The sequence below is a fragment of the Notothenia coriiceps genome, unplaced genomic scaffold, assembly GCF_000735185.1.
Source record: "Notothenia coriiceps isolate Sejong01 unplaced genomic scaffold, NC01 NC01_scaffold00032258, whole genome shotgun sequence".
NCBI lineage: Eukaryota > Metazoa > Chordata > Actinopteri > Perciformes > Nototheniidae > Notothenia > Notothenia coriiceps.
In genome coordinates this window covers 52,975-80,620 of record NW_011364959.1, presented here as the reverse complement: position 1 = coordinate 80,620, position 27,646 = coordinate 52,975, and the positions used below count along the sequence as shown (strand labels likewise).

The following is a 27,646-nucleotide window of genomic DNA, read 5'->3' as shown; positions in this document are numbered from 1 at the left end:
GTGAGTTAATGCACATATATAGTCGTACCCTGCCCCCCTTCCCCCTCAATCTATTGAGTTAACGCAGTGACCCCCTCTTTCTCCCCCTCCTATAGTGAGTTAATGCTCTCGTGTAGTCCCTTCTCTTTTGGCTTTTCTTAGTGTTACCAGCATATGGCTGGTTTTATTCCACTTTAAACAAAACAAAAGAAATTATTAAACTGTCTGTTTATTTTCAACAAACACTGTGATGCTTAGTTTTTCCTCCTTTGCCACCAGATCCTGGGGATAAAACATCTGTGGGGGGGGTGTTTGAGCAGCAGTGCCATTCTGCTGAGGTTTATACAGAAGGGTCCCCCTACAAGGCTGTATTGTGACACTGACGCATCTAAAACAGAACCTGCTGTGTAAAGGATTTTTTATTATTTTCTAACCCCATTTATATTCTGTTCGAAAACTGATCTGAAAACGTATTAAAAACATTCCCTGGATGTTGGAGAAGCCTGCTCCCGTGGATCCCTGAAGTTAATTTTTGATTGCCTATTTTCTTCCTCTTTCTGTGTGTAACAAATCAAACTCTTCTTTTCCGTTTTTTGAGAACTGTAAAATTGTAAAACATTTTTCGAGTGTAACAGTAAATCTGTCTTTTGGAGAGCGGTTGGTCGATGTTGTCCGTTAACGTGAAGCCACTTCAGTCCGCTGCCGCTGGCTTTGGAGACTTGACCACAGAACTTTATTTGGTACTTTTATGTCTCCTTTTCAACCCCAAAACTCTTCTTATATCCGTCACTGACACAGTTCCACTCGCTGCTGAATGGTCTGATCTGCCGACGAGATGCAAGCTGTCATTTATCACCGTGTAAATGTACCGCGACCATCGAGGGGGTGGGAGGGTAACAGTCTGTGGATCGACAAATTCCTGCTTCCTCATTTCCGAAATAGAAATAACAGTTGGGCATTGTTCCTCTAAAGGGATAAGATAAGAGCATCAGCTAACTGCCTGACAAATAAAAGTTGCCTTGCAAAACCATTAAAAGCATTCAGATGTAGTGCTACAGAACCGCCTAAAAAAAAAACTATCATTAAAATGGCAAGATAATTCTATTTTAAACAAGCTCAAACAATATAATAAAGTTATTAAAAATGTAGTTACAATTCAATATATGAATAGTTGTTGGATTTATGAAAAGGCAGCGGGAAAAATAAAAGTATTCAGCCTTTCTTTTAAAGAGGTGAGTTTTGGGGTTATTTGATCCAGATATATGGAGCAGAATGACTAAATGCTACTTGGATTACTAACTACGAAAGCTGTAACCCGATCCAGAGCAACGGTTCCTCCGATAAAAATGAATGAGGCAACAGCGTTTTCTCTTAGCACAGTTAAGAATCCTAAATATGAGCAGCAGTTAGCGATTGTTCTTCTAAAGGTATCAAGATCAGAGTATCAGCTAACTGCTTAAAAACATTAATGTAGTCTAGCGTTAATGAGGGCTGTGGCGCGGTAGTTGAGTGTGCCGATCATCAGACCAGGGAAGCACCAGTTCAATCCCACCTCGGTCGCTGCTGCAGTCAGCATGCGGCCGTGTTGCTCCTTTGGGTATTCCGCCAGTATTACATGTCTAATTATGTAATGTAAAGCACTTTGAGAATTTGGAAAAGCGCTAAAATAAATATACATTTTTATTATTACAGCTGCTTTCTTGAGCTTGAATAAACAGGCAAAACAAATGTAATCTCGGAGTTGGAAGTTTGATTAAGAGACAATGGTGTAACCAAATCCAACAATGTGATTCTTTAAAAAACTAAATAAATGAAGCGTGGGTTTCCCTCGCCGCAGTTTGAGTTCACGCAGGTATGTTTGTTAAGGAGCCACATGTCCTGGCAGCCGATCAGTCAATCATCTGTGAGTGGAGAGAGCCTGTCGTCGGATTGGTTAAACTCTTCAGGCGGGAAGTCATAAGCATGCGTATGTGTCCATGTTGCCTTTTTTTAGATTAAACTCCGAAAAGTGCTCAATCGGCAGTTGACGGTACATGTTCTGGATCTGATCTTATACAATTGTGTTGATTGACTGTTAAAGTTTCTCTTGTTTAAATGGCGAGATACTGCACGTGTTCAAAAGCGGTTAAAACTTTGAGAAACATCGGATTTTGGAAAAGCAAAAGCCCATCTTGTTCTTTAAATCTATATTTTCTCCACTCAGTGTCACAATAACCTTGTCACTAACCATCTCGACATTCCACTCTTTAGGTGTAGAAAAGTCATGTCTCAATGTTTTATTTTCCTTTGCTGGGGACAAATGTTTTCATGCACTGAAGTTTAAAAGGTTAAAAAAGAATTCCTCCCTGCCGCTCTTTTTCTCGTTAGCTGAACAAAAAGGCAGTTATTCTACGCTTTCTAAGGAAAAAATGATCCCATGCAGTAGTGAATGTGGCACCGAGCCTGTCTGTATATCTGGTATCTCAAATCATTTTGTTTTTACTGACCAGTATTATGCTTAAAATAAAAAGGAGAAAAAAAATAACCCAAAAAAACAACAAAAAGTTTGCTTCTGTGACGGTTTTATTGTTTAGCGCGCACATGGTTGTGAACATTTAGACTTAGCTTAAGGACACCCTCCAAAAAAAAAAAATTACACCACAAAAATCTGTTCAACGCCTCCCACCCCGGTTATTGAAGTAATACTAGATTTGTGTGTCTTAAAAAAAAACAAAAAAAAAACAGCTCTAGTTTCACCTTACATGTTATAAACAGGACAAAATGTAAAAGACAATTTAAAGTGAAATAAAGGTTTTATCAGTTCCGAATCAGCCCCGCTCTGTTTATTACCACTATAATGTGTTTTAACTTCTACTGAGGTTCACTGGTTCTAAGATGCACAGCATGTGGGAAGTGTGTCTGGAAGGAACAGGAAATGCTTTAAATCACTGTCCATGGATTCACTGGATTCGGGTTTTCCCGAGAAGTGCAAGTATTTAACAACAGGAAGGCTGCCGAGTTCTTCTTGATAATCTCTGTTTTCAAATCAGCAGTATTAAAATGTAGCAAGATGCTAACTTTTATCCTCATTTGGTTTCAGCAGAATACATGCAGATACCCTCATATTCAGATAAACACTCCTTGAAGGGTTAGAAAAACTCTGCTTTGTTGTATTTTATTTTCCTCCAGAAATGGATATTAATTGTTTGCTTAAACGTAATTTAAACATCTCCCAAAGTAGAAATCTGAAGTGAGAGAAGACGAGAAACATTTCGTTTGGTTGAAGCATCCTGAATTAAATCCAAATATTACCAAAGCGGCTGTTTTTTTTACTGAAGCCGGAGGGAGGGACATGCTAAAGACCTCTATGACTAATCTAAATCAGAACACAGACAGTCTGACTGAAGACACACTGTAATAGTGCCTTCCTTATTTAAACAGTTTTCTAGCTTCCCTCCTTCCCTTTGTTAGAAGCAGATCTGTGAGTCATGTCTGGTTCACGGCCAACACAAACCTCTCCTGAGGAGGGAAACGTTGAAATATTTAAAGTGAAAAGTGTAACCCTCCTGTTATCGCCAGATTTACTTTACACCCTGTATCCTCTGGGGTCAATTTGACCCCATTAGTTTAAACCTCAAGACAATGATTATCATAATCCAATTTTAACCAAAATGTATGTCACTGGTGCTTTAAGTATCTTAGTTGACTACCTAAATAACCATTTAAATAAAACGTTACCCCAACCTCCCCCCCCACAGACCCCTTATAGATATCCAGAATGTGACTATTGAAAAATGTATAAATCACCATAAAATCTCACTGACTGAAATAAAATGTTAAAGTAAGATATTTTTGATGTTGTTAAAGGACCAATAACTTGTTAAAGGACCAATAACTACAATGATACATTTGCATGTAATAGTCACCTCAATATCATCCTACACAATCAACACAAATATGTGTAAAATGTTGACATTTGTATATGTTTGATACTACTAAAACAGCCTGGGGTCAAATTGATCCCAGGGAACACTGATGCGTACAAAGTGCGTACAGGACATTTAAAAAAGATCTTCATGTTCATTTTATGTTTACCCATTAGCCCTTACTAAATTAGGAAAAGTCATGAAGTACTAAGCAAAATAAATAACGTGAAACATTTTTTTTCAAATTTACCGCAAGGATAACAGGAGGGTTAAGTTATTAACACAAATCTAGTAAACATACTCATAAAGTCCATAAGATTAACCATAAAAAGAGTAAAACACATAACAGTTGTTTTTTACGCTAACCTAACGCTATAGTGTTGGTTAGGCTACACATTTCAATCAGAAAGCTTCTATAATAAACAGCTTAGAATACTAATAAAACAAAAACTGAATAAAAGGACACCTACACATAACTCACCACATGGACATTTAGAAAGCTAACATTTGTTTTAGAAAAAACGTTTTGGTTTTGTTTTCGATATCACTCCCTGGTTCCTTTGTTACTTCAGTTAATGACCTTAATAAATATTCCAACCCAGCGATTCGGCACTTTTGACGGAGCGGAATTTTCAAACATCACTGAAGCCAAAATAATTATAAAAGGGGCTGTTATTTGCTTTCTGAAAGATCCAACTAAAAAATACCAGGCATGGAAATACCCATTTTTTTTAAAGACAGGTATTTGGCTAGTGACAGACAAATACGGTAAACTCAGAAACTATGTCAAAGGAATGCTGAATGATGCCTGAAACAACATGCAGCCATGAGAGACAGGGGAAGTACATCCCCTGGTGCCATGACCTTCGTAAAAGCTTCAGCATCCATCACAGAATTTAAGTATTAGGCCATGAACGATCGCCATTATCTGCAGCATGTTGTTGCTGGACATGGAACAGTAAAGTCTTGTCAGTAAGAACAGAAACACGTAATATGTTGATGCACTCAAAGACAGAAGACATTTTTTGTAACTATTTATTTGAATCATACTTCAGAGATTTTAGTTTTTTTAATCAGAAAAAGCAGAACCTTTTTTGAGTTTTCATTAGAGATATCTCACACAACAGACAAAGCTTTTATGCTTCATGAAATATAATCAGAATCAGAAACAGGTTTATTGCCAAGTAGGAATTTGCCTTGGTGTACATGGTGCATACATAAAAAAAATAGAATATGTAATAGAAACATGCTTAAAAAAAAAAACTACGTGCAATATACAAATGCTAAGTAATAATGACGTATAAATAATATCGGTCAACTATTGAAACTAAAGTAATTAGTTCAATGGATTTTCTAAGAATGGACCAAATGTTGTTATTTGTTCTATCCTTATAGGGTTATCACCAATAACTATGGGCAAAATGACACTTAAGGGAATTCAAACAAGTGTCTATGAATCAGACCCTATGGATTAAGTCCTGTCACATGAAAAAAGGGGGGTAATAAGCGAATTCAATTCTAAAGAGTTGACTTTGACTAAATGTGTAACATGTCCACCCTCTCACATGTATAAAAAAAGACAAAAACATATTAAGTAGTAATTGTGTTGTTGTGCGTCACCTCACAATGTGTTAATTTGTCAGTAAGACAACTGCATTTCCTTGAACAGTGATCTCACCTGCAGGAGTGGGCCAGGCAGGCAGGACATCTGTACTTCGCCTCCTCTGATCCACACACTCCACATCTGCAGACAAACAACATGTCAGCAGAGGCACACACATGTGCGGGCAGTTTTACAGGTGAATTGTAACAAAAAGGGCGGGCAACAAAGAGAAAATAACAACCCACCTTTAAGGAAACCAGAAAAACATACAAACATCATTTGGAAGTAATGACAGTCAGTCATTAAAGTGAGGGCGTAATAACTCCTAGAAAAAGAGGAGTGTGCTAACGTTGTTACTAACGTTAGCTAAATAGCACATACAGTGTTTTATTGTTATTGGTATATGCTCCTATTCATATACGTATCATTTATACAATGGTGAGAACGAACACACATTAAAACCATCATGAAGCTGTGTGCTAGCTGAAGTTTTATAATGACTTCCTGTCTGTTAAAGCACTTACTTGCAGAGAGATATCTTTCTTTTGCTCGCTTTCAGCTCTTCTTCTTTGTCGCTGTTTTCCACCTGGCTGTCCATGGTTGACATTATGTCTGTTGCTGGGACTTTTACAGAGCACATGAGAGAAGTGTAGCCGCACGTTGGACACAGCTCCGCGGCTTCAAAACAAACTGTCTTCCGCCGGGGGCCAGCGGCAGCACGTGGAGGGGAGTTCCGGTTAGAGAGAGACCAGCTCAGTGGCGCCTCCCGCTGTTAGTGGGGGAGAACTATACCTTCATGTTTTTTTATGACCACCATGTAACTGCAAGTGTTTATGATTTCAACAATACTTGGTGTTTTTTCCAAGTTTAGTTCCTCACCTCAAATACTGTATGCATATAGAGGATGAGTTTATTGGGGTTGGAGTCATTGCAGATTTATATCTGTATAAGGAATGTGCAAGTGTGAGAGAGATTATTTGCACAAACCACATTTGATCAGCGGTTTCACTGAGTTACATGCATCTAAATATGTTCCAGTTTAGATAGAAAACCTATGCTAAAGGGATTGCCATAAGAGGCATGTAAGTATATACAATGTACAATTAACATAACACTGTGTTGATCATCTTTCCCCAATATATATAATATAAAATAAAATACACTTATCTAAAATTCAAGAGCATTTGAGGATATTTTACAAGTCCAAGCATTTCAAAAACACTACAAAACCATTTGTGGATAAAATGCTCCATTTATTTATTTTGACAACATATTTATTATTTACACATTTGCATCCACCTTTATCCTGCACAAACTTTATATAATTACACTTTGTTCAAGGTAACATAACTTAATATGATGAATGGGTTTTTGTGTAATTGGACTCTGGCTCTATGTAGCTGCCAGTGAACCTAACCAACCACCACTGACTAAACCAGAATGACAGTATGATAAACATAAAGTCACAGGCGTGAACACACAAACACACCGTTAACACATAAATACTTTTTTAGACTGAGTTGTGATGGACCAAATAGTTCTCTGAGAGTATAACTTACTGTGGTACAGTAATGTGAACACAAACAAAAAAGGATATAAATAAACATACAGTATGCTGTCCATATATACACAGGAAATGTAAAACTCACTGATGAATCATTCTTTTTTGCAGCACCAATGATAGGTTTCCCCTGAAGAACTTACCACTTAAAAGGAAAGGCTACAATAAAATGTAGTGTATCAAAAAATGGTTCATAAATTAGAAATGACCAAATGAACATAAGTACTTAGACAAAAAAACAAATCTTGATGTAACCGGTACATACAACACAAAGGCAAAAAAAAAACACTAATTTGGTATTAGCAACTATCTAGAAAGCAATTGACCAAGTAGAGGTAGAGCACCATCTGTCAAGATGTACGGGTCATACTGGGCAGGACCGCAGGAAGTCAAATCAATGTATCATATAGCCTTTGATAGGAAAGTGAAATATCAAGCAGTCACACATTATGCACATGCTATTGCACTCAAAAACTGTGGATAGACAGTGCTCCTATGTAGAGGCCTGGCACGCTCCTTTGGGTTAGGCCTCTGCTGTGGATGTCTGGGTGCGCTTGGGCGTGAGGGAGGGGTGTGATTTTTGAGGTTAGAATAGGCTGCTGCTAAGTGAGACCCTGGCCTGTGATCAGGGAGTGATGTCTGTACAGCCAACCTAAGCACCGTTTGACTAATTATCAATGAAAAACATACTTTTGTACATACAATTTATGATAAATATTGGTATACACCTCTCCTTTGGCCTTCTTGGCCCGGATGTTCCGGAGAGATTGAGTTCTTCCATGTAAGCGTGCTTTTGATTGTACATGGGGCGGTTGTTGCTCGCATAGCGGATTCCAACACTCTGTCAGAGACACTTGCTCTTTGGCAGGCAGCTTTTGCAACAGCCTTGCATTTTAATAGTTCATGTAATTTGTTACAGGACAGTGATGTTGGGGTCAAAGGAAGCAGACCGGGCCGATTTCTATACGTCGCTGACTAGTGGGCTGTGATGTGGGAAATTCCTGTATGTTCACAATCGGAAGCTGACGACTGTCCTGAGAATGGAAGAAGAAACGTGACTGGTGCCAGCTGCCATCTTGGATCTGAAGAAGGATGCGTAGAGGAGACAATACAAAGTGATTCATCTTAAATTTGATAGAATATATTTTAATAAGTATTTCATAATATTGCAAAAACATTTCTCTGTCATGATCATTACCTTGCACTCGTCTTGCAGCACATGTGGTTCAAGTAGTGTGTCTTTCTCAAACATCTGTTTGTTCCAGCCCTGAAACCGTAGGGGGCCGTTTTCTTGTTGTGAGGGTCCGGTGGAGCTGAGGATGCCGGTGGTGCCGTAGGGAGGGTCGTTCAGGCAGTGGAGCATGATGCTGTGACTGGCTTCAGTGCTCAGTAAGTGGAGGAACTTCATTTGGACTTTCCCTACCCCAAACACCATCTGTGGTTGAGAAAAGTTGGACACAACATCCAACAAAGTCAAGCTTAAGGACGAGCCAAGGGTTTTTGCAGTTAAGTTAATAAATTAATCTGAATGAATCCCATTGTTGTGTATTGGTGCTAGGTTTCCATCCAAATTAATCGCACATTTTAACTGAATGAAGAAAATTTGAAAAACTAAATGTGAATTAAAGCATGTTAAGATTACTTTTATTCAACCAATAATAGTGTTTCTTTGAGGTAAAAAGAGGTATAGCAGGCATTTCATTTTTTCTAGTCACTGCGGACGAGATGATGTAATTTAAATTCAAAATGTGCATTAAGGAAGTAGACGAGAAAACACTTAATTGAAGTTCAAACAATCAACTGACATGGATGGGAACGGTTTACACTAAGCATTAAAACAGTCCTTTGTTTTATCTAGTACCTTGACATATTCATGTTCATCTTTGTTCCACTTTAATGTTACCTTATCAGAAGCCACTGGATGTACACAGGTCTGCCCTCCTGCGGTAAAGTTGCAGAAGACCTTGAAGGCATCAGAGGTACAGCCCAGGTTTGGATCAATCCAGAACCAACCTAACAGTTGGCGAAGAGAGGACAGACGGAGACAGGAAATGCAAGACAGGAATTTTATTAATAAAAAACGCATATGCCCAAAATCCTATCATCCATCCCCTCAGTATCATGTAGATGAGACTCACCATCTTTCAGCTTGTGATCACACTCGATCAGATCTTTACAGACACGAGCCGGGTTCTCCCTTGTGCCCAGAGGCGTTTTGATGCTCTCAATCACGCTGCTAAGGTAGTGTAAAGTCTTAAGGATCTCTGTATTCTGCTCTGGAAGGCTCATCTCTGTGTTCTGGTAACTCTGGTAGAGAACGGAAAAGACAGCGTTTGAGACTCCAACGATCAATATTACACTTACAATACCAACAAAAAGTAATTGGTATGTCCTCGCAATAAGGAATCCAGCCATTCACCCCCTCAACTGCCCGAGTGCATTAGTGCCTTACCTGTGTCCCCAGGGCAGCATTTGACTCAGATAGACCATAGATTGCTGAGTCGACATACATCTGCCTCTGTGGATTTAAAGTCAACAGTTATAAAAGTTGAATAGAATAAGAATACACCCTAATACCAAAGTAACGCAGTAAAATAAGTCTTGCATCAAAAAGTCCCTGACATTCCTTTCTTAAGTAGGGGGAAGAATAACACATTATTCCCAGCATAAACACTACGGATATCACATAAGGTGTATAAACAAAAAGAAAGATGTGTAGTTGTTTTTCTCGGTTCTTGTGTTTTTCTCGGTTCTTGTGTTGTTTTTCTGGGGAATTGTTCCAACAGGAAAAGGTCATTCAGATAGCAGAAAGCTTTATAATCCAGAAATTCTGACGGATAGGAAACATGAATAGGATTTTTATCAGTGCCAGAAAAGGCTAAGCATTGATGACTGCCATCATCATTATATCATTGATATTTTTAAATCACTCCATAAGAGCTGGACAATTTTCCCTGCAACTCTATGATCCAAACCTTATGTCTTTCACATGAAACTAAAAACAAGTATCCAGACTTCTAGCTGATCCTAACTACCTGTCTAAATGAGTGACACACAACACTTACTGTTGGACCAGGAGCCCCAGGGGGTCCCTAAGGTAGGAAGAAAGAAGACAAGATGAGTGACACAGTGAAAAATGAGCCCAATGTGGTTGGTGTCAGATCACATTCTGTTAAAACATGTCTTTTACATAATGTAAGAGATAATGTACCACAAGATGAACCTTAGTGCTTTATAATTAGACATATATAGAGTATGTGAACTGTCGTAGAAAGCTGAAAAGTGGTAGTAAGGTTAACTTACACTTGGTCCTGGACCTCCCTGTGGTCCTTGTGGCCCCTGAAAATGTGAGAAAGAAAATGAGTGTTAACATGATGTAATAATAATGTATTCAGTTTATCCTGTTGGCTCTGTTCACCTGTGAAAACACCTTGCATTTATACCACATTAACATGTGAGAGCTTTAGTGCAAACACATCGAGCAGAATGGGACCTAATTAACTTCTGGGAGTGATGATTCATTTTCTCCTTTGACCATGTGTCTATCCAGAATGAACAAAATTGAATTCCTCCAAAATGCATTGAAGCAATTTTCAATTAGTAATGGTTGGGGCATTTTATGAAACATGCGGTTTCTGGTAATTCATATCCATAAATGTGAAAGCATGAACATGTGCAACATCATCAGTTTTTGAGAAAAGGCTAGAATGAAGGGGCCATTGTGTCCACAGTCTGTTTCTGTGTGATAGTGTACATTTCAGAGGGATTTAGGGTAAACCGAAAATCTTACTACAGTTTACATTACAGAGTGGGAACAGGGATATACAGTAGGAGTGAATATGTGGATTGCACTGTGGTTAGCCATGCTAATATTTTGACAAGGCATTTCCTCAACAGTGTTTACACAAGAGGGTCTGAGAGTTCTCTAAGGCCCCACAGCGAGACTGAACACAGCTACTTTTATTTTGACAAAAGTATACAGATCTGCAGTCACTTAAGGACAGTCACATAAAGACAACAACAGATGAACCCCAGCTAGCTTTCATGCATCTTAAAACACAGCCTTTGTCATGTACAGTTGGTATTTTATACACCCTCAATCTGCTGTGAAGAGGCGTAATGATAACCGGCCCAGTGAAGTTTTCTCAGTCTGACTCAAAGTAGAATCATGATGTAATTACACGGAATATAAGCATACTGTATAATCACACATTGAAAACCATTATCATATAATCAGTCTGACAGACTTTTTTAAGGTTTGGTTATGGTCTGAAACAGATCTTACCATTTCACCACCGTTTCCTTTTGGACCCCTTGGCCCCTACGGAGGAAATATACGTAACGACATTAACATTTACTCAGTAGCATTGTGTCCAAAACTGTTCTCATAAAGTTGAATAAGCACATGGCAAAACATCTCTGACTTCTATAGTTTCAAAATCATTCTCAGTTTTTACTGAATTTGCTGACCATTGCCTTGCAACACACACACACACACACACACACACACACACACACACACACACACACACACACACACACACACACACACACACACACACACACACACACACACACACACACACACACACACACACACACACACACACACACGGGTTTATGTCTGATACTACAGTAGCCTCAGCCCACTAACACACACCCCTCTGTGGGGTTTGATGTCTGTACCCTATTCTGTGTATGAGCACTGTCTGAGTTCCAGGGTGGCATACACTATGTTTGTACAGTCAGTCATCCATATCCTCGTCAGCACTGCTTTCGGGCCAGCAACTTCATCGAGAAACTCTATTCAGTGAAAAGTGTAAAGCGATCGGACCCAAGGGACTGAGTCTGCTCTCTGTTTCACGAGCATCAACGGAGAAATCTATTGAGGGTGGGGAGGGCAGGGGATCCAATGTTGTTTCTTTTCTCTTCATTTTTGAGGAGTTACATAACAAAAGTGGAGCACCTCTCTTTCAGGTCTCTGGAGGCTGAGGATCTTACACAAGTTGGGCTTACCACTCGGAATGTTTCCATTCCTGGTCTCACCCGGATAAGTTGCTTCTGCACTCGGTGGAAAAGAGTCATGCACAAAGGCAACCTAACCCCCTGAAGCTATATTTAGAGAGCTAGAACGTAGAGTATATAAGCTTATAAAACCCAAGGGATGGTATCAATTTAACACAAGGAATGTAGTAACCTGTGTGAAAGACCTGCTGTTTTGTGAAACATTAAAAGTGAAATGTATCAATCTGATATCAAGGGTAGAACGAGGAACAGGTTTCACATAAGACATTCACACCGAAAGGATAATTTTTCACAGTTTTAGTGTAAATACCATAGTTAACTTATACTTGAATATTTAAATGTTGCTAAATGACAGTTTAGTTAATATGTAAATGCTCATTATAAATCTAATATAGATTTGTGTGCCTTTTAAAAAGAACTTGCCACAATATGTATTTCACTATACTTGTTATTCAATAACTCCAAGCTATTTTAGGTTGTTTTCTTCGCTTAAATACGTAATGCTTGTATATACTCACAGGTTGTCCTTTGGGTCCTAGGTCACCTGTCCTGCCCTGGTCCCCTGAAGACCCCTCCATGCCTTTGATTCCCGCTGCTCCCCGATCCCCCAGCAGTCCAAGTTCTCCCTGAACCAACGAAGAGCAGGAATTTAAAAAATAGTTTATACAACCAGATTTCTTTACAATTATGTTAATATTTATAATTTTTTCACCTTCTGTCCAGGGGGTCCTCTTTCTCCAGGTAGACCAGGAAGTCCAATCTCTCCCCTGGGACCTGGACGTCCAGCAGGTCCCTCTTGTCCATCCACGTTTTTCAGACCCTGGATGCATACCGAAGTTGGTGTCAATTAAATATTATCTTTGTAGAATTCAGAGTAGAATTTACAATTTTTTTTTAAATATCATATTTAGATATTCTAAAAATCTGCATTGTTTGGATCCATGTTTACAGCTAGCGTTCCAATCTTCCTGGTCGTTATGGCTTAGTTTCTCAGTACAGCAGCAGAATATCACAAAACCATCAGCATTGTGTGTTTGAGTGACCCTGTACACAAGATACAAGCAAAAAAGCTGTCACTGTGGTCCTGCCTGACTCATCATACTACTTCCCTGATGGCTCCCACAGGATTGTTGACATCCTTGTGGATTCATCTTCTTATTATAGACACATGTTTTTCCAAACATTTGGTCTACCTATGTTGTAAATGTATTATCTCTTCGATTTACACACGGCATCTATTGCACGTCTGTTATTCCTGGGAGAGGGATCCCTCCTCTGTTGCTCTCCCTGAGGTTTCTCCCATTTTTCCCTTTAATCTGTGGGGTTTTCTCTAGAAGTTTGTCCTTGTACGATGTGAGGGTCTAAGGACAGAGGGTGTTGTATTGTCATACTGATATTCTGTACAAACTGTGAAGTCCACTGAGACAAATGTAACATTTGTGATATTGGGCTATATAAATAAACATTGATTGATTGATTGAAAAGCATTGCACTAATCAAGATATTGCTCCATAGTTTTGATACCTTAAAAGTTCAACAGTCAAAGTCTTGCCAAGACTCATGAATGTGGTTAACAAAACAACCAACACATAAATATATGAGGAGGATAGCACTCAAACATTGCTCCTAAAGATGGGGAGATGAAGCAGGGGAAGAAAGGTATCTCCCTGAATCCTGAACAGTGAAGCCAACTGAAACTTCCTCTGGTCCTTCAGTGGAACCAACCGCAGGACCAGAACACATCAACAGGCTCTTAAACCTAATCTCCCCATTTTAAACAGCTTACACCCTACTTTTTGAGGTTGGAGCTTAAATACACCAACAGGGAAAAGTTCTATATATTTAGTGGAAGACTATGGCAAACAAAGGCTAAAAGAAAAGTGGACAAAGCTGTGTTATATAATAAAAAAATGGAATGAAATTATGTTCAATGTTTATTTAAATATATTCAAACTAATTCAAAACGCATCGTACAGTCATAGCTATAAACCGTGGTGCTGAGGTCTGCTGGCCCGTCCTGGTTTACTTATTGACATCGTGCTCCTTAAGTGTATCCATAAGACTGGCCGCCTGTCACTGAGTGCTCTCTCACACCTCAGAGCTCGGTAGTTTCCTGCTCCATCAGCAGAGTGCTGAGGCAGAAGGGAGCGAGTGATATTACAATAACAGATTGAGTGGGTCGTTGCCTCACAAGTGGTGTGGCTTCTGTTCCTCCATCAATGTTAGGAGAGCAGATACTTCAGGAACCAGGTTTACTGGGTGAAGTCCAAACCTGCAGGTGCTGGAAAGCTCTTCCATAAGTAAAATCAGACACATCTAAATCAACCAAGCAGTTCAGGCGTTCTTAATCCTCTTCATGCGCGCTAAACATGTGAGACTGTGTTTTTGAGGCTTGTTGATACAAATCAGTGACCATCAGAGTGTCCTGATGAAGTCACACCTACGTGAATCTTCTACTAAATGGCTATCCCAAGAGAGACTCCAGCACCTGACCTGCTCAGTACAGGTTGTCCTGTACTGCATTCATTTCTTGTTGCTCACTGTGAACATGCATCCAGCTGGAAATGTGAATAGAACAAAACATTCAGCAGATAATGAGGAAAGAAAAGAACACAATGGTTATGATGACTAACAACAACAAAGAGGATTCTGCTGAGACTCTGCAGCCTGCCAGCAGCAGGAAGGAAAGCCTAATTACGGTATATTTCTCACTATGGAAATACGTATTGTGAAATTGAAAGCAAAGGATCCAGTGGACCTCTCCTGCTGTGACAGCCTCCACAGAGCAGTGGAGATTAAACTCATGTTGTTAATAGAAGCAAGATGAGCATGTATCAATAGCTTTGTATATTCTCCTGTCTCCCCACAAGTCTGCTACAGAGATTTGGCCGAGAGTAATGTGAAGGGAAAGTCCTCTTAGATGAAATACAATGAAATCATCTGACTCCTTCTGCGACTTACATCAATGTTACTGAGCAAGATGTTTTGATAAATAGCAATATAAAACCGGGTTCTTGTGTACATGAGTTTTAGTCCAATAGTCAGCTTCATCATTTTGAAAAGAAAAAGAGAAGCCATTCATTTAACCATGACTGCCTTTATGACTGACTTAACTGACTATATACTGTAAATGCTCCCATCAATTACCTTTCGTCCTTTTTTTCCTGGAAATCCTGGTAGGCCAGTCAGTCCTGGGGAACCATCCGACCCTGGGTAACCCATCATTCCTGTGAGTCCAGGTAAACCGATTGGCCCCTGGAAATTATACAAAACAGTAAAAATGTGTTACTATCTCAGACAATGCTTCCAGGTTTCAACATCCTAATTCTCTCTCTAAAATCACCACTGTGGATAAAGAGATTAATTGCAGCAGACTTCAGCCAAAGGTTTTCTGCCAGGACTAAATTAAAGATCCATAACGTTTTTGGCAAACGCCCATTCATCATATTAACTTCTAATCGAGAACAGCAAGGCATTTAAGTTACATGATAATTTTCTCTTCATTGCTTTCTCTGTCCTCTTTATATGCAGTAGTGGTAACCAATTTGTAAACATGCAATACTTTGGTGATGCTGTTCCCATATGCCAAGCTGCATTATCATGGTCAAAAAGCTCAAACAGTTGATAGTGCTTTTGATTGTTATGCTGCTGTCACTCTCTGAACCATGCATTTGGTTGAGGTGATGTGCCACTCACTTCCATGCCAGGAGTTCCAGTCAGCCCTCTTGCTCCAAATTTTCCAGCCAAGCCCTGGATTAAAACAGACACATTAAGAATGAACCATAAATGGGTATTCACAAAACACAGTTATGTAAATCACTCGCCTCATGTGTCTTGTGGAGAACCGTTTCTGTACTTTCCTAATAATAATATATTGCTACTCCTGGTAAGCTGAGTTTATTTGTTCGCCCTTACTAAAAGTGGCAGTAGAAACATGTTGATGCTGAAGCCGTCTGTCATTTTTGCAGGGAAGTAACCATATTTAAAAATGAACTTTTATGCATGTATTGTCTTTCCTGCTATGGGGATTTACAGGGACTCACCGGGGCTCCTATCTCTCCTTTTGGACCTGCTTCTCCAGGGATGCCTGCGGACCCCTGAACAAAGACAAACACACAAACAAACAATAATATTTATAAATATATAAATCCATACTCAAAAGTGTCTGGTATGGTGATTCAAATGGATGTACCAAAAATATTAAAGAGCGTATATACAGTACTATTATGATATACTACAGATACTACAATAGAGAAATGTAATGACTTACCGGAGGGCCTTGTGGTCCAACAGCCCCATAAAGTCCAGTGGTTCCAACATGGCCCTGGAAAACATTTAAAAAATATAACTATATTTTTCAATCTGATTCTAAATCTTGATGAGTTCTGAGGTTACCATAATTTACTAAATTCACAATTCCATATTCGTGTGTCCATCGGGTGTCAATTTCGGGACAGTGTGACGCGGGCTCACAGGAATATACCAGAGGACTGCACTCAGAACAGTTACACTAAAATTGGACCCAATATTCAGCAAGAAAATTTGTGTCTCCGGGGTTAGCGACTGTTGCTAAATTCGCCAAGTGCTGCAAATGCTAGCTAGCCATGCTGGGAGATCAGATAAGTGGGGAAGTTAGGGTTTACACTGTGGGCAAAGGTCAAGGTCACCTCTGAGAGGAAAAGGTTTTCAGGTAGGGTTTCATTATGTAGCTTTAATGAGTCTTAGAAACAATTAATTGAAAGTACCACTTTCATCTAGCATAGAAGTAAGATACTTAAATAAAACTCTATATTATGGAAATGTTTTCAAATGTTTTGATTATACCAATTTAAAAAAGGACGACTGGAGGCAACATTTAGGCTTAGAAACCAGTAGGGAAAAGAATAACAATGATAATGCATCAAAACTATTGATTGTAACCGTCAGTGAAATTAAACAATGTTTGTGTTTAAAATCCGTCATGTACAGACCACATTTGTAGATCCATTCACAGACTAATGAAAACACCAACCTTTCAAAATAACGTATGTTCCTCAGAGGCATCAAGTGACAAAAAGACAGACTTCATGCAGCATTATTTCTGGAATTGTGGTTATCCTCTTCAACATGTATTGTGTACGCTCACTGTACCTGAGCAGTGTGGTAATGAATGGAGCCAAAAGAGTATGAACAACAATCTGTGTTATATGTTTAATGTTTTTTTAATGGTTTTGTATACCTGATATCCTTCATCCCCAGGCTCTCCACGCTCCCCTCGTTCTCCTGGGGGCCCCTGTGTAGACACAGATGCTCACACATGAACACACATACTGTACATGCATACCTTCATTTATACCCACAAAGCGTCAATTGAGCTGGCCAACTACTTATAGACAGAGTCACCTCTCAGCATATTGTATAGATGTGACCTGTGCAACGGATCTTAACTGGAGTCAAATGGAAAGGCGCAATTTCACCCTGATCCTTATTTCCAGCCAATTTTGGTTGGGGCTGCAGCAAGACACAGACTGCCATTGTGTTGCTCTAGCTATGAACTCTAATACTGTGCCAACTTGATAATCCAGTACTACTCATATGGTAGGTTGCTATCTATACCTTCCAGTAACCCTGACAGTTAATGCAATATGGGCCTGTGTTAGTGGCCTAGTCAAGTGCTGATAAATGTGTCTCAGCATGCATGAGAGTAATGGTATAACTTTGAGCTTTCCCGCCGGTGCTAAGACTCTTTGATCAGTCCTGATCCTCTTTTGGTATTAACAGCTTTGTTTTCTCTTCTATAAAATCCTTTGGGGTAAATTAAGGTGAGCCATGGCCATCATCAAACTCGATAAACAAACAACAAATGCACAGCCATTTTCAGTTTTTACATTAGAACATTTGTGTTCAGTGTGATTTTCATTATGGGCAAATATTGGAACACAAACCCAGCTAGGCAAACTGTAGCCAAACATTTCCAGCTTGTTCATACTAATGAGCAAAGAAGATCCTTGCCACACAGGTTGATAATGTGGGTACATATGCAGGTTTAACAACAGAAAGACTTATTCATTATGGTCAATCTGGTGGGACAAAAATGTGTGTACTCGGCGTAAAACTCAGGAGATTAACTCTTACATTCAGTGTCAATCCGGTAATTAAATGGCTTGGAATAAACAGAGTTTGTGTTAGGGATCAGAAAGGAGAGTTTAAAAGAAAGCAAGACCTACTGGTTCACCTAAGGGCCCTGGCAGTCCTGGGGTCCTATTGTCCTCCCCTGGATAACCCTGGAATGTAGCAAAATCACAATCACACATGGAGACATAATAGATTTTGCAACCTGACAGTGTGTTAAAGTAAGATAACACAAAAGGCCTCAACCACTGAAATAATTCAATTTAAAACACTAGTTTGAGTGTTATATTACCTTTTCACCTTTAGGCCCGGGTGGTCCAATGGGCCCAGACTTGCCAGGGTGACCCTGAAAAAAATGAACGCAGATTATAACCACAAAGCTGCCAAACTCTTTCTGGCTACAGCATGAAAGAAAAAAAAACATGAGCTTTGCTGTCAACATATTAATCAGAACTGTTTAATGTAAACAACACTCTTTGTAGAGCAGCTCTATCTGTCACTGAAGGATTTGGGCTTTGACACACACTCAGAAATCACACAGCAACCTGAGTCAAAGGGGTCTGAGAGCCTCCCTACACAACCGAACACCTCTACACACACAAAAAGACACTAAGTGAACTTGAGGTGCCCCGCTCAAGTAATGCAATCTAAACCCACTGATGTTGGCATCGAAGAAGGTGTGGAGTTGCTAGAGTTGTCCACGTTAAATTCAACCTCTGCTCTTTTATCTTGCCAATATTTGGGTATTTCTTTCCTGGTATTCCAATGAATCAGTTAAGAGTTATAGGAAATAAGAATAGCAGGCATGATGTTTACTTCACAAGACTCAAACCAGGATGTCTCGAGCACGTTTGGTTCATAGCGCACGGCTCCCAGGGGAGGCGAATATGATTGAACCCCCTTTTTGAGTTGACATCTGTATCTTAAGCATGTTTTTAAGTAGGCTTACGTTTAATGTATATCCTCAAACAGCTGTACTTTAATAGCTTTTTATAGATTGGAGAGGAATCCTGGATTTTGTATAAAATGTAGATAATTTAGTATTCCTCTTCTGTGACATGTAAATGTAAACATGGTGGGATTTGCTGAGCCTAGACTACAGACCACTCAGGGTTTACTATGCTGTTAGAACATGACAGTACATATGTAACATAACACCACAGATGGGAGATACTCACTGTGTATCCTGCCAGTCCTGGTTGCCCTTCTACCCCCATGGCTCCAGGCTGACCCTGGAAGCAATGCAGAAAATGTCCTTACAATAAGACCATACATCCATTTGTTCTGCTTTTTAGTTTTGCTGCGTCAGCTAAATACAACATTGCCCTTAAACAGTTACAAAGGCTATCAGTGCATGACATTAGTCCACAGACAAGTTTGTTTGTTTCAAATCTCGTTCCCTACGATGTAACACCTGTACTCACACAGCATGCCAGTTGCAGGCCATCAAACAGTAGCACTCTTTTTTTTAATAATATAAAACCATTAACAATACTTTGACTTCATTATTTGACCGCGAAAAAAGGATGAATACATGAGACAGGAAGAATGGAACTAACTGGTGTGCCTCGAGTTCCCCGTGCCCCTTTCAGCCCCGGCTCGCCTTGCTGGCCGATGTCTCCCCGAGAGCCAGTCTCACCGACAAGACCCAGAGGACCTCTCTCTCCCTGGAAATAGACAGATTGACATTTGGGGGTGAGAAACAGCACACTTAATTGTGGGTAAAAAAAGTAGTGGTCCTTACCTTCTTTCCGTGCCGCCCTCTGTTCCCTGGGGGCCCCAGTTTTCCCTCGGGCCCCTTGAGCAGGAGAAACATGAAATGATTATCATAGACTTGACAATCCATTCTATAATCAGAGGCATTGATAACTGCACATGATTTATAAAAACCCACCTGTAGATTCTGAAACTACATTATTTTTTAAAAAGACATTATGAGTGGACAACTTTCTACAGAGGTGAACAGCTTCACAATAACATTAAAAATGACTATAAGGTTTGTCAGCTTACACATTTATAAACTGTGTAATACTTCTTTCTCTGAGCTGTTTATATGTGTGCTCGGAAGGGGTCTAATCTCATGACACATGTGACCTTTACGCCCCTAAAGACCTTTAGATAGGATCTATATTTCAAATGAAAAGGTGAGTTTGACAGACCATTATCACACAGTGCTGAAACCACAATCTAAGACATTGTATTTTTTACTGCCGTTGTAGCAAAAAGGCTTTGTTGAAGAGAAGGCTGACCCCTACTGGGATAAAGAAGACACTATTTGGTTCAAAGCACTTTAGTCATCTGCTTTGTCAGTTGACGGGGGTCTTAACTCTTAAGGTGTGATTTATCTTGCTGTGAGGCATCAGCTGTATGCTCATAATCCATCAATCTGTGTTTGGGTCTAACATAAAAAACACAGTTGGGAACCAGAAGTACCCGTTCTGTGACTAACTGAAACTACCAGCTTTTTTCAGATATAGTTTTTGCTTCAAAAAGGGACATGAAATCATACATATCATTGTTAAAGCAAATCTGTCTTTTTTGAGTCAAACTGAATGATAATACAGACAGCAGTTTCTATTAATTAAGCCGCTCCCCCAGAGGAGCTGTATAGAAACATAAAATAAACGTACACGAAAGCCCTGTTTCCCAGGCCCTCCGGGTGGTCCTATGGGCCCAGGGTCTCCTTCTATTCCTTTTTCTCCTGGCTCTCCGATTGGCCCAGCCTCCCCAGGCTCACCCTGAAGGTGTAATCGTCACCAAAAAAGAGAGGTAGAGCAGGGGAAACTGAGTTAAAGACAGTTCAGTTATCATTTAGAAGGTTTAATAATACGAGGTTGATGGGTCATGCCTTACAGAAAGAAACACTTGTTATCATTTGCCACACTTGAAAACATGGGAAATGCATTTGTTTTTCTTCTTGATGACCTGAAGAAGGCATACTTTACTGAAAACTCCCATTTATTGTTGTAAAAACGCTGCTGAAACAAAACCATGACTCAGCTACATCTGGATTTCCAATAAAAAGGAGGGAAGTAAATGTATGAAAAAAAGGTCTTGTCAATCCTACCTTGGGTCCGTCTTTTCCTTGAGGGCCGTCTTCACCAGTGGGACCAGAAAGACCCTAAAAAAGAAAATCCCATTTATACAAAACCAAAAAAATGGATATCTCAACTGTGAGAACTGTTACTTTGTTATTTCCTCTGCAATGGTTAGTTCTATGAGTTTAGCACCTTAGTAAAAGGGACACTGTTCATGCAAAAAAGAACTGTTGCTTACGTGTTGCTTGCGTGTTAGCATCTCAAATCCAGGACAAATTCAAGTAGTAATAACAGCTAGTAATAAAGGCTAACTTGAGGAAATACATTTTCATTTTTTGTGTAAACCAACCTATTACAGATTGAGACTACAAAGTACACAAGTATAGAGCAGGGATACATTTCAATATCATCAATTTATGCAACTGTCAAAGTAATAATGGGGGATCATGTAAGAGTGTCAGAGTAACTTTACACCAGTCTTTCACTGCCCTCTGTGGTGGAAAGTTACAAGGCAGCTTTATATCTACTCACAGCTAATATTACTGATGGGCAATAAAATAAGTAATAAGATCATATAACATAATAAGTCTAATAAGACACATTTGGTTTAACATGTCAAATTGGTGGGGACCATTTATGACCTCGGCCATAGCAGTTATATTTCGGTATTGTTGAGTTTATTTGTCTCTCTGTCAGCAGGGTAACAGAAAAACTACGGACTAGTTTTTCAAAACTTGGTGGAAGGGTTTAACATGGGCTAAGGAGGAACACATTACAATTTGAAACAGCACCAAATCAAGGGGAAGATACACAAACTATTTCACACTTTTCTCAACATTGCAAGATAAGGCATTTGACCTTGGTGGAGGTCTGTGCTCTCTGTGAGCCCTCCAAGTATGTGATGCAAAAGAAAATAGCAAGGACACCTTGCTTGACGAACTACTCCGTCAAAGAACGTTGAATCTAATTATTTTTCAGAACAGTAAGATGAGACTCAGGAAGTCAAAGTGCTATATACAGTAAATATACAGTATATATATATATATATAAAGGCCATCAGACAAAAACAATCTCATTGCTCTCTTCGAGCCTGGGTTTACACATCTCCCTGAAAATGAGGGTGAATAAATATACTGCTGGGTTAAATGTACCCAAACACAAAGAAGGAAAGGATTAGTGGGTTGTTTGCAGTAACTCACTCTCAATCCCTCCGGCCCCTGCTCCCCTTCAGCTCCTGGAGGCCCGGCATCACCCTGCACGAACACAAAACACAACACAGGGCTGTCAAAACACATATGTGCCATCCTAGACTTTCACATTGAGGTTCATTGATACCTGAAGCTTAGTCAAAGTCAGACTGTCAGTTAGCTGTTGTTTCACGCCAAAGTACAAATTGAGAGGTCAAGGTCACAGCTTTTCACATTGCTGTAGGGTGGTTGGACTGAGGCTCAACATGACAAATGTTGTGGTGGAAGGGGGGGGGGGTTGCAAAAAATACTGACCTTTGACCCTGGCTCTCCGATGGCACCCGGTTCCCCCTCTGCACCAGGCACACCCTACCAAGATGACAAACAAAAAGGCATGAGTCATGTTTAATTTGTTCTGTATACATTGGAACTACAGTATAATACCCAATATCATGGACAAATAATTACAAAATGGTTAAGTACTTCAGGTCCTTGCTCTCCATCAGGTCCTTTCTCCCCAGCGGGTCCTTTGGGTCCCTGCAAAAAAGATTAACAATCATAAAATGCCTTGAGGGCACAATCCTAATGATAAAATCATACAGTAGATACAGTATATTTGAGAATTCCACACTAGTACATAATAATATACAACTCTAGCATATAATGGCTACGTTTATTAAAACAAGTAGTGCAAGGTTGAATGTTTAAGTCTGCAGAATAGGAACATCTGAGAGTTCAGAATGCTTGGACTGAAGACCAGCCAAAGGCAAGATGAGACGCATAACATAAACCATGCCTCTGGTGTTTTTGGAACCTTCTAACCTAATAAATATTTGTATCTGATTGTTTGACATTCTTGATGCCCTTGAGGGGTCGGCTAATTTCCAGGAATACATTTAAGTACTTGAAACCTAATCTCTAGGAAAGCACAAGTTATGGTGTTTTAAATTGTGAGGAACTCAGAGAGAATATTAGAATAAACAGAGACGAATACAAATAACTTCTTAACATTGGTGATTGTTAAGTGTTGGTTAAATAATTCAGAGCCTGACAGATTGTTTCACTGGAAACGTTGCTCAGAATAATGGTGTATTACAAATTACAGACAAGGTCATCAGAATGTGTGGTTTGTTTGCAGATTCCTGAAATGACCACATTAATGTAACAGTATCACTTACTGGTTCTCCGTGGGGTCCTGTCTCCCCGGAGTTGCCTGGAATACCAGCTTTTCCCTGGAAACATACACAGTTATGAGCTCAGTGTAGTTTCAGTAATTCCTTTTTGTATTCAAACAAAACAAGCATGAGAGTGCTTGGCTTTGGCTTCAGACCTTTTCTCGTCATTATCATCATTATAATTAGCAAGTTAACCACAGGCAAGCTTACTACGCCTAATCTTTCTGCGTGTTGCATGCAGACATGACACGGAAACTCCGTCATTCAACACAAACAGGTTGGCTTCCCTGCTTCATATTTTGTTGCCAAGTTATGACAAGACACCCTAAATTGAAACAGTGTTTGGTCCAACATTTGCAGAGACATTGACGGGTCTTTTCATGTGGGAGGTTGTGAAAGCTGGTTGTTATAATGTGCCAAAGTTTGATTAGATAAAAATGCTTCCACCAGCAGTATCACCCATTAGCCGTAGAATACATTGGTTAACAACTTCTTGTGAAACATTAAAACCTGTTCCATGATAATATAAACTCATAAAACATATGTTGCTGAGTCAATATGACTGAAAAGAAAAAGAAAATATCTCAAACGTCTCATCTGTTTTAAAAAAAAGGTCTTATAAAGAGTGAAGCAGAATCAACTGAACAAAAAGGGAAAATAAAGAAGCGGAAAAATCTTAAACTGTTCTCACATCTCACATATTGTGTATTGAGCCAGCGAGAGTTTATTGTCAAAGAAAATTGTTTTAAAAGTATTTTTTAGGAAAACAAGAAGATGTATGTAAAACGTATCAATGATGAACATATGAGGAATAATGTATGATACATTGATGATTGAGGCAGATTTGATCAGACACAAGATGGCGCTGTGAGTCAAGAGGTGGACAACAGAAGTGCCCTCTCTACTGTATCTGCATCAACTGTATCGCCTGAGGAAGTAGATATACAATATGTTTGTCCAATCAGTGAGGTTAATGATCCTCCTCAGAAAATGCTGAGGATGGGGGGATTCATTTTAACATCAGCAGCATGTGATCAGGAGGACAGGTCTCAACGAACTCCAGGTATGTGTGGAAGTCCATGTGGAAGTCCAGAAGGCTATATCTGAGTGTGAGACAACAGGTCTGCACGTGTCTATGTCGGTCTTTGTTCCTCTGATAAGACTAATTACAAACAACCCCGAAGTGTCAAATGTTATTCGTATATAAGTCAGGAAGTTATTTGTCAGTGGACAAACAAATAACAAAGATAAACGACTGAGTCCAACAACGATTACTCATGCAGGTGTTAGGGCTTTTTTTTCTAACTGGAAACCTTCCTTTGTAATTCCTGCCATAAATGGATGAAAGAAACATGTTTGAATATAATGACCATCATTTAAGAATTAGACAGTCCATTTGGATCTGCTTTTGTGCTTTGATTTGTTTTTGTTTGCACATTTTGACCATCTGTGGAACATCCGTTATTTCATCCTTCTGCACTTCAAACGCATATAAAACTACTATCCATCATTTGTTTTATAGTAAGAACAGAACAAAACAAGAGTCTGCTGGCAAAATCCTGCTTTTAAGCTGCCAAAAGTCTGTCTGTTGTGTGGCACTAGAAACAGACATTATAATCAGTGTGTGTCCTACATAGTATTCCTAGCAGCTGAAAATACTAAACTTCTCCGCTGGGATAGTTAAAGTCTCGTTAAAGTGGAGCCTGACCATTAAATCAGTGGGATGAAATCATTGACCATTATGAGCTGGATACATTGGTGGGGACGTACATGTCAGCAGGATAAATAACAAGAAATGACAGTTTATAGATGTCAAAAATATGTTTGTGGTCATTTGCCTGAACGGTTTAGTCATTACATTATGTGTCCACCAGAGAGCACTGCCAAGTGCACATTTAAACTCTACATTGTCCTGCTCCATACTGTACATGGTCACAATTACTTCATTAAAAACCATAAAACCAATCATCCATTATGTTGAAAATTACTCATTATTTCTTAAATACACAGGCAGGAAACGCAGCCAAGTTTCATTGACGATTGGTGATTAGTACTGCTGAACAAAACCTAATACGTCAAGTCAAGTCATTTTTTCTATATTGCCTAATATCACAAATAACAGATTTGCCTGATAGGGGCTTTACGATCTGTACAGAATTAGACACCCTGTGTATTTTTCAAACCTCACTTGGATAAGTAAAACCCCCAAACCGCATTAACCTCTCCCGGGATGGAGAGAAGCACACCAACACACTACAGTTGGATATGGGTGAATACATGGACATGTGTTTTGATTATGAGCCTGAAAACTGTGCTCGATTTCTCCTTTTAAAGATGACAACTTCTTCTTGGGTGACTTTATAGGTGCACACGCTTTAGAAGGTATAATTATATATATTACAGGTGAAAGAGGATGTGGAAATGTTTTACAAGTGCTTCTAGCTAAAGTGAAGAGGATAATTAAGGTTCTGAAAGAGACATTGAGCCGGCAGCTTCAGTTAAGCATTACTTACATTCTTCCCAGGAGGGCCTCTCTCCCCTGGACTGCCAGCCTTGCCCTTCAAAGGAGAAAACAATTATTTAAAAAATGATTGAGATGCAGTCAATCAACCCAAATTATTTTAATTTATTTTGAGAGAAATAATGGCAACATATTCATCCTCCTTGTCTAATTGTTCAGTTTGTGTGTTCTGGGTTTGTTATGGCTCTGACTTGTTTTATGGAAACACATGTTCTTGTTTATTGCATTGCTAAGAAAGCAGATCCATAAGGGTTTTCCAGATTGATGTCTGTTGAAACTTCTAAATAATCTCATACATGTCTCTGAAAAGTAAACGATTGTAACATAAGATTTTGTATACAGTAGAATTGTAAAGATGCTATGAAGCAATGTTTGATGTTTGATTGGGATCTTTGAGCAACATTCTCTGTTTAAAATCAAAGGTGATGGACGTAAATTAGAAATATCCTTTTCCATCAACTTCACTCAACCTAAATGAAAATGACCAACAGAGGCATTGCAAGAATACAAATACATCCTACAGATTAACCTCATATTTCCTCCCAACAAGCGGGCAGCGGCACATAACTCCATTTGGGTTTAACCTGATACAGAGGCAAGAAGACAAAGGCCTATTGTGCAAATAAAAACTGATTAAAGGCTCATCAAGCTTTAACAGAGGCCCGAGGGTAAAGCTGGATGTGGAAACATCTCTTTCAGGAAGTGGATGTGCATCTTTAAAAAGGGATGTGCGTGTTAACCTAGATGCTTCAGGATGATGATGTTTTTACAACAATGATTATTCTTGGCTTCTGATGAATGAGGGCAAATCCAAATAAGCTTTCTCATTTCACAAGAGCCCGAAGCGTTCATCCAGAAATGTATTATGCATAACACGTTTATAGCATTATAACCATTCACCATGTTCAACTTAAGTATTTATAATACATTGAGTAAACTATGTAGCCTCTTATTTACTGGCTTTTGGCATTTCCCTTACACACGCTAATATAAGATTAAAGACAATAATTAAAAGACTACTTACGATGAATCCTGGCTCTCCTTTTGTTCCAATGTCACCCCTCTCACCCTGCAAAGAAAAAGCATGCTACATTGTGGAAGGTATTATGAATAAAAGGGACAAATTATATAAACCAATCATATTATATGAAAAGTTATTTCACAAAAGCAGTTTTCTTAAAATTGGACCGATAATTCCAGCGGAGGATACACACATGTTTCAAACAAAAGTACAACATCTTTATTTATAAATAAAATGTATTACATCTCATTCATTTTCACATTTACATGCTGATGTTTCCAAGAGGGTGGTGTGTAGGTTTACCTTGGTGCCCTCAGGGCCTGGTTCTCCGAGTGGGCCATCTGGACCCCGGGGCCCCTATGTGACAGCAACATGAGACACACCTTTGAATATCACTCAACAAAGAATGAGCAATACAGGAACACAATAACCATCAAAGCATCATACAAAAGTCGCCATATAGTTAACTCCAACAACAAAGTAATTAGTCCTGTATTTATCTACTTGGGGGGGGGGGGGG

At 39.3% G+C, this 27,646-nt stretch overlaps 2 protein-coding genes across 2 annotated transcripts in view; both read right to left on the bottom strand.

Moving 5' to 3' along the window:
- Positions 1–6,197, bottom strand: part of znhit6 (zinc finger HIT-type containing 6) — an 11,059-nt gene extending 4,862 nt beyond the window's left edge. Inside the window, exons 1-2 of the mRNA XM_010788877.1 lie at positions 6,012–6,197; positions 5,563–5,628 (exon numbers count right to left, since the gene is read on the bottom strand). Of these exons, the coding sequence (XP_010787179.1) occupies positions 5,563–5,628; positions 6,012–6,127 (182 nt within the window). The 5' untranslated portion in view covers positions 6,128–6,197. The remainder of the gene's footprint in view (positions 1–5,562; positions 5,629–6,011) is intronic.
- Positions 6,198–6,719: 522 nt separating this feature from the next.
- LOC104960721 (collagen alpha-1(XXIV) chain) overlaps positions 6,720–27,646 on the bottom strand; it is a 64,365-nt gene continuing 43,438 nt past the window's right edge. Inside the window, exons 31-59 of the mRNA XM_010788878.1 lie at positions 27,430–27,483; positions 27,130–27,174; positions 26,098–26,142; positions 23,588–23,641; positions 22,893–22,946; positions 22,725–22,778; positions 22,422–22,475; positions 21,252–21,305; positions 20,815–20,922; positions 19,929–19,982; positions 19,744–19,851; positions 19,363–19,416; positions 18,477–18,530; positions 18,280–18,336; positions 17,292–17,345; positions 16,344–16,397; positions 16,117–16,170; positions 15,770–15,823; positions 15,221–15,328; positions 12,786–12,893; positions 12,571–12,699; positions 11,334–11,369; positions 10,352–10,387; positions 10,114–10,140; positions 9,501–9,566; positions 9,187–9,355; positions 8,952–9,061; positions 8,247–8,483; positions 6,720–8,130 (exon numbers count right to left, since the gene is read on the bottom strand). Coding sequence (XP_010787180.1) covers positions 7,984–8,130; positions 8,247–8,483; positions 8,952–9,061; positions 9,187–9,355; positions 9,501–9,566; positions 10,114–10,140; positions 10,352–10,387; positions 11,334–11,369; positions 12,571–12,699; positions 12,786–12,893; positions 15,221–15,328; positions 15,770–15,823; positions 16,117–16,170; positions 16,344–16,397; positions 17,292–17,345; positions 18,280–18,336; positions 18,477–18,530; positions 19,363–19,416; positions 19,744–19,851; positions 19,929–19,982; positions 20,815–20,922; positions 21,252–21,305; positions 22,422–22,475; positions 22,725–22,778; positions 22,893–22,946; positions 23,588–23,641; positions 26,098–26,142; positions 27,130–27,174; positions 27,430–27,483 — 2,238 coding nt within the window. The 3' untranslated portion in view covers positions 6,720–7,983. The remainder of the gene's footprint in view (positions 8,131–8,246; positions 8,484–8,951; positions 9,062–9,186; positions 9,356–9,500; positions 9,567–10,113; positions 10,141–10,351; positions 10,388–11,333; positions 11,370–12,570; positions 12,700–12,785; positions 12,894–15,220; positions 15,329–15,769; positions 15,824–16,116; positions 16,171–16,343; positions 16,398–17,291; positions 17,346–18,279; positions 18,337–18,476; positions 18,531–19,362; positions 19,417–19,743; positions 19,852–19,928; positions 19,983–20,814; positions 20,923–21,251; positions 21,306–22,421; positions 22,476–22,724; positions 22,779–22,892; positions 22,947–23,587; positions 23,642–26,097; positions 26,143–27,129; positions 27,175–27,429; positions 27,484–27,646) is intronic.